At 35.6% G+C, this 5,416-nt stretch overlaps 1 protein-coding gene across 1 annotated transcript; it reads right to left on the reverse strand.

Moving 5' to 3' along the window:
* Window positions 1–2,946: 2,946 nt before the first annotated feature.
* On the reverse strand, window positions 2,947–4,720 carry GJA8 (gap junction protein alpha 8). Its single transcript, XM_053704532.1, has one exon. It carries the CDS (start codon window positions 4,717–4,719, stop codon window positions 2,947–2,949), a length of 1,773 nt encoding a protein of 590 aa, XP_053560507.1. The 5' UTR covers window position 4,720.
* Window positions 4,721–5,416: the final 696 nt, after the last annotated feature.

The following is a 5,416-nucleotide window of genomic DNA, read 5'->3' on the forward strand; positions in this document are numbered from 1 at the left end:
GAACTTATTGTGTGTGTGATCCCATACCAAAAAATTGCTTGCCTGCTGCCGCCTGCTCACTCACAGTCACAACCGCTAGAGTACCTCAGCTTTCACCACTGTGCTAGCTTATTTAACCGACTGCGTCTTTAAGCATGAACAGCGCACTAGGTGCCTGCCCAAAGGGGCCCTCTTTCATGCCGAGCCCTCAGTCCTATTGCCCAACTACTCAGTTTGCCCCTGATATGGGATACAGTATTGTTAAATCTGTTGATCCAGGTGGTTGCTGGGTTGTGGTAGAAAAACAATATGGATGAACAGGTGCATATAGGGTGTAATATGGATATCGGGTATTGCACAGTATAGATGAAATGTGCAGACAGTATAGATTGAAATATGCTTATTTAATTAATCAAGCATTACTCTAAAATTGAGTGCAGTGTAGATACAGTAGTCTTCACAATAACAATGCCCTACCATAGCCCAAACAAATATTACAATGATTGAACACTATACATGGGCGATGGGCCCTTAAACCAAAGTTTCTATCACACAGAGAGAAATTAGAAAGACCACATGGTTGGTATAAAAATCATTTGTTTTATGATAGATCAGTATTGTAGATTAATAAATGGTCTCTACCCTTTATTTCTACGTTCTGTGAAAAACAAACTGTCACATGACCTCTAAATATGAAGTAGAGAAACTTCTCTTTTAAATAATGTTTTTTTTTTTAAACCATTAGATATTACATGAAAGAGACAGGGATTAGTTTGGCAACCACAGAGGGGCTGTATATTATATATAATAATAATATTGTAAAACAATGGGCAGGAGACAAATTGTTTTGTGATATACAGGAAGCACTTACAAAATATTAAAACATTATTTTTGCAAGTATTTAAAAATAAAGCAAAAATATAAAAATACAAAATTTCCAATTCACTCACCTTGGGAAAAACCGTACAAAAGGAGGGCTCACAAATTCACCAGGAATGTAACCAGGGCAATGAAAAAACAAGAAAGGTCACAATGATTAGACAATGATTTTATAAATTCCTCAGTGACAGTAGAACTAACACAACAAGACATTAACTCTGTTCTCTAGCTACAACTGATCATCTTACCATTCAAAGCCACTGGATATCCAGCTTGTAAACATAATTTCTGAAGCCTACTAATTATTTTTATTCCCTTCTCTTGTGCTGTAGCCTTTATAACCTGTTATAAGGTCTATATTTATTGTGGTGCTCACTCACTTCCTTGTTTTAGGCTGGGATAACATCTGCTGCCATTAAAAGTCCCCTAATATAGAGCTAGGATCCCATTTACAACTTTATTGTAAGAATTTGTTTTAAAAAAAACCTCAGCGTGTATAATACCCAGCGTTCAGCTCTTCCTGCTTTGCTGTGATATACTGAGGTTTAATAGCTTTCCTATTACATGGCCCTTTTGAATGGGTGGCAAATTTGTAACAACTCTTTACTTATGATGTTCCATGTTTCTATGTCATCTCTCATACCTAAATATTTCTTGATTAAGCTAATCGTAACTTTTTTAATCGTATCAATAAAAGGGAAAAATCTATATTTGTAGTTATATTTGGTACAATCTTTATGACTGCATAACACAAAATAAAAAACAAAAACTTTTCTTTCCATCTATTATTAAGCCAAGTTATACACAGTATGTTGTAACTATAAACATGTTTTTTTTTTACCCATACCATCCCTATACATGATTTAAAAAAAGACTACTAAATTATACAACTGTTGAAAACAAAACACTTTTTGGCATTTTTGCTTTGGCAAAAATAAAAACAAAATTTTTCAGAATTTATTTAGGTTAAACCTTAAAAAAAGTAAGTAAGATTACAAAAGTTTGTGAGCTTGACACAACCTATACACCTTGCCTTTTAGTTTGTTTGTGGGATTTTTGTTTTTACATATATGGTATTTTTCTGCCTATACCTTTCTATTTGTCTGTTCCTTTAGTGATGCAAAACACTGAAACTGAACACAACGGGAAGTAACATCAGGAATCCGGAGGAATATTACAGCCACTGAGAAGAAAGAAATGTTTTGTGATAATAATGTTAAAAACAAAAACATTGCTCTTATTGAGCAAAACAAAAGAAAAAAAGGGGAGATAGTTGTTCTACACCAGAAAGTAAATATAAACATTATTATATTTTTATTATATATATATAAGTAGTGTCCGAGAGTTCCACGAAGGGTTATTTTTATAAAGTATATTTGTTTACAATACTTTTTGTAGTTTTTTTAAAATGTATTTAATCTTTTTTATTGCTTTGTCCCTATATTTTATAACCGGCCTATCCAGTATGATTATTTCTAAAAAAAAAAATAATAATATATATATATATATATATATATATATATATATATTTATTATTTTTTTTATTTAATGATAATGACTTTTGGTCTCCGATTATTTTTATAAAAAAATAATAATTGGGTAACATTGTATATATATATATATATATTCTGGCTAACAGTAGTTTGGAATATTGTGCATTATATACATTTCTTCCTATAAACATTATACATTTTATTTCATTAGGAAAAGTTGCAATATACAGTATAATGTTTTTTTTTTTTTAATCTAACCTATAAAACTCATTTAAAGACACTTCTAACCCATTTCTTTATTAAAGCTCTCCTTGCAAGTAGTTTACAGTTAAAAAAAATAATTGGCTTTATTATTTTTTTTACATATAAAAAATAATAATTGACTGTATTGTGCTTTATAACCATCAAAGATGGACTCATGTATAATATAAAAACTTCTCAAAATAAAATAATTTAAATCTATAGTCCTGCAAAACACCATTTCCATGTTTACCTGGGTAACATTATCTCATCTAAATCACCATGCAGCAATTCAATATCCAAATAGTTCTCTCTGTATACTTGTTACTGCCTTGCCTCTTATTCTTCCTTTGCTTCATACTGTTAGATCATCTGAGCGGGCCCTACTGCTTGCTTTGCTTAATCGGCTTAGAGATCTAGAATCAGAAACTAATTCTATGCAGAGTAAAGGAAGTTCAGGACCTAGGGGATCTGGTTCACATATCTCCGGCTCAGGCAGAACAGGTTCCGGTAGGCCACGTTCAGATGTAGCAAGCTCTGAGACAGCCCTAGATGGGATCCGCTCACCTGGAACCTCTTCCAAGGCTGCTTGAGAGAGAGAACACTCATCTAGAACATACTCAGAGGCTGCCTGCGAAGGAATGTGTTCACTAGAAATATTTTCTGGCTGGATTATGTCAGTGAATACTTTTTCTGGAACTGCAGTGGGAGAAGGACTATCTAAGTGTGCGTTAAGGGATGCTACTCGAGAAGGTGTTGTCTCAGAGAGTGCATGCTCAGAGGGTGCTTGTTCAGAAGCTGCTCGTGAGGGGGCTCGCTCAGAGGGAGCCCGATCAGAAGCTGCATTCTCAGAGGCTGCACGAGAAGGTGCTCGCTCAGAAGATGCTCTTTCTGAGAGTACATTATTAGATGGCATTCTAACTGAAAGTGCACGCTCTGAAGGAGCTCGTTCTGATCGTACATTTTCAGAGATGGCACGGGATGGCACTCTTTCAGATGGTGCACGTTCAGATAGGGCACTATCAGAGGGGACACGCACCGAAGGGGACCTCACTGATATGGCACGCTCAGAATGAGCATGCTCTAAGGTCTCAGCCACTTGCACTTTCACAGTCTCTTGGTCTTCTTCTTGTCGATAGGATGGCAGAGTCTCATCATATGCCTTGGAGATATCTTCAAGAAGTTCTGTGCTGCTTTTTTCATAGCCATTAAAGTGAGCTGGAAGGGGACTGGCTTCTAGGCCAATTTCAGTCATTGGATAGAAATGGGAAACAACTTTTTCTTCCTCCAACAGTTTGTATCCCTTAGACTTTGGAATGGAAGAAATGGATATAGAATGCAGAGGCTTCTCAGAAACCTCTCCCAACAAAGAATGAGCCTGTTGTTCGTTGGTTCTCCGGAAGGCAAGCCTAATTTTTTTCCATCCCAGGTGACTGATCTCTACAACGTTTAAAAACAGGGATACTGCAGCAACAGCCAACATAAACATTATAAACACAGTTTTTTCAGTTGGTCTAGAGACAAAGCAGTCCACAACATTTGGGCAAGGCCATCGGCTACAACGATACAGGGGAAGGATACTGAAACCATAAAGGAAATATTGGCCAACAACAAAGCCCACCTCAAAAAGAGTTTTGAAAATAATGTGGCAGATATAGGTTCTCAAAAGTGTTCCCTCCAGTCTAAATCTCTTGGTTCCTTTGGTGCTGGTTTCTTTAGTGGTTCTGATGCTTCCTTGATCAGGTGCAAGTGGCAACCTTTCTTCGTTCATTTCCTGCTGCCTGCTCATCTCTGCCTCCTCCCTCTCCTTTCGTTTTTCCTCCATTCGCACATGGTGTACAGCATGTCCCACATATACCAGTGACGGTGTGGAGACAAAGATAATCTGCAGGACCCACAGCCTAATGTGGGAGAGGGGAAAAGCTTCATCATAGCAGACATTCTCGCAACCAGGCTGCTGGGTGTTGCATACAAAATCAGATTGTTCATCACCCCAAACAAACTCTGCAGCAGTTCCAAGTATGAGGATCCGAAAAATAAATAGAACTGTGAGCCATACTCTTCCAATAACAGTGGAGTGTTCATTTACCTCCTCCAAAATATTCCCCAAGAAGCTCCAGTCTCCCATGATTTATAAGGCTGTGGAAGAAATACAAAAATTAATGATAGGAAAGATAATTTTTTTACATATTCTCAAAGTCTTTTTTTTTTTTGGAGGAAACCTTAAAAACTGAAATAAAATGTAATACTAAACTTGTAACACAATTCACCAATAACTAACCAAGAAAGATAAATAAAAAATCTTCACCATATACATTGAATTGTATCTATCTCAAAATCTAATCCATTTATAGCAAATTTAAGTAGTCTATGTGCATTTGACAGAATGCAGCATAACCACTGATGTGTCTAAAATAGGCTTTCTTTATTGGAAATACACAGATAAGGATATGATTAAGTGCATTTTAATCATTTCATAACAAAAACACATTTCAACTAGCAAATACATTTACTTTTAATTGGTAATACATTGATTCAGTGATACACTATCTACTTACAAGTCACTTTGGCAAATTACAGTTTTCAAAATAAATTGAAATAGAAAAAAAATCTGAATATAACTGTGCTAGAATGCCAAATAAAAGAAAGAGGGAGAGAGAGAGAAAGAAAGAGCGCGAGAGAAAGAGAGTGAGAAAGAAAGAAAGAAAGAAAGAAAGAAGGAAAGAAAGAAAGAAAGAAAGAAAGAAAAAAGGAAAGAGAGAGAAAGAAAGAAAGAAAGAAAGAAAGAAAGAAAGAAAGAAAGAAAGAAAGAAGGAAGGAAAGAA

The sequence above is a fragment of the Bombina bombina genome, chromosome 3 (assembly GCF_027579735.1).
Source record: "Bombina bombina isolate aBomBom1 chromosome 3, aBomBom1.pri, whole genome shotgun sequence".
NCBI classification, from domain to species: Eukaryota; Metazoa; Chordata; class Amphibia; order Anura; family Bombinatoridae; genus Bombina; species Bombina bombina.